The sequence below is a fragment of the Micropterus dolomieu genome, unplaced genomic scaffold, assembly GCF_021292245.1.
Source record: "Micropterus dolomieu isolate WLL.071019.BEF.003 ecotype Adirondacks unplaced genomic scaffold, ASM2129224v1 contig_13296, whole genome shotgun sequence".
Classification (NCBI taxonomy): Eukaryota; Metazoa; Chordata; class Actinopteri; order Centrarchiformes; family Centrarchidae; genus Micropterus; species Micropterus dolomieu.
The window spans coordinates 3574-4801 of record NW_025742282.1 but is presented as its reverse complement, the minus strand read 5'-3'; the positions used below and the strand labels follow the sequence as shown (position 1 = coordinate 4801).

Genomic DNA, 1228 nt, shown 5'->3' with positions numbered 1-1228 from the left:
TATGCTGCATAATATTTATTGTTATCTTGACCGGCCCAAAGGGTACGTTTGTGTTCTTTCTGCAGACTTGTCATCTGCATTTACTACCATTAGACCCCATATTATGATGGAGAGACTACTGCAGTTTGGAGTAGAGTCCTTTTTCACTGACCGAGTACAGTGTGTCAGAGTAAATGAGGCAGTGTCTTCTCCTATTATTACTAACACAGGGGCTCCACAAGGCACTATTTCCCTTCTTATTAACCCTTTATACAAATGAATGTAGAAACAACACTCCTGAGCATGTTACTATTAAATTTGCTGACGATACAGCAATCGTTGGTTTGATTAAAGAAGACGAGAAAACCAACTACCGGCAGTGGGTTGAGCACTTTGTGGATTGGTGTAGGGAAAGTTTTCTTCTGTTAAACACCAAGAAAACTAAAGAAATCATTTTTGACTTCAGAAGTGTTAACAACACCCACCAACCACTTACTATGGATGGAGAGAGTATTGAAATGGTAGATGATTATAAATACATAGGAACAATAATTGGTGCTAAACTGACATAAATCTGTATCTAGCATCTGATAGTGGAGCTACTGGTGGCTGGACCTTTTCGTTTGTATAACGCACAGCCTTGCATGCAGCACACCACCGGTTAAAGAGAATCCCTTGTTCTCGGGCAAAAAAAACCAAAAAAAACAAAATCAATGCAAGTCTGGCCTACACCTTTCGTGAGAGCCCTGAAACATTGCCTGTACGCCTCCGGCACCAGCTCATTCACCAGCAGGATGGCGCGCTTAACTTTTTCATAGGAGAGGCTGTCTTGCACAGACAGCGATGAGCAAGCCTTCAGCCGCGCGTCCTTTCTAGAGGTAGGGGAGGACTCCACGGACAATGGATAATACCTCTGCTTTAACCAGAGAACTAGACACAGAAAAACGTGTGAGTCAAAAAAATCAAAAGTGTGGGGGAGATTCACAAACAGTGGACTGTAGCTGGAGTCAGTGCTTCAAGAACCACCACGCACAGACGTATGCAAGACATGGGTTTCAGCTGTCGCATTCCTTGTGTCAAGCCACTCTTGAACAAGACACAGCGTCAGAAGCGTCTCGCCTGGGCTAAAGACAAAAAGGACTGGACTGCTGCTGAGTGGTCCAAAGTTATGTTCTCTGATGAAAGTAAATTTTGCATTTCCTTTGGAAATCAAGGTCCCAGAGTCTGGAGGAAGAGAGGAGAGGCACAG

At 43.8% G+C, this 1228-nt stretch overlaps 1 protein-coding gene across 1 annotated transcript in view; it reads right to left on the bottom strand.

The window, feature by feature from the left end:
- The window catches only part of LOC123966372, a gene marked incomplete at its 5' end in the record, with an annotated part of 10943 nt that overhangs the window by 6518 nt on the left and 3197 nt on the right, over positions 1 to 1228 (bottom strand). The window contains one exon of the mRNA XM_046042550.1: positions 710 to 909. Coding sequence (XP_045898506.1) covers positions 710 to 909 — 200 coding nt within the window. The remainder of the gene's footprint in view (positions 1 to 709; positions 910 to 1228) is intronic.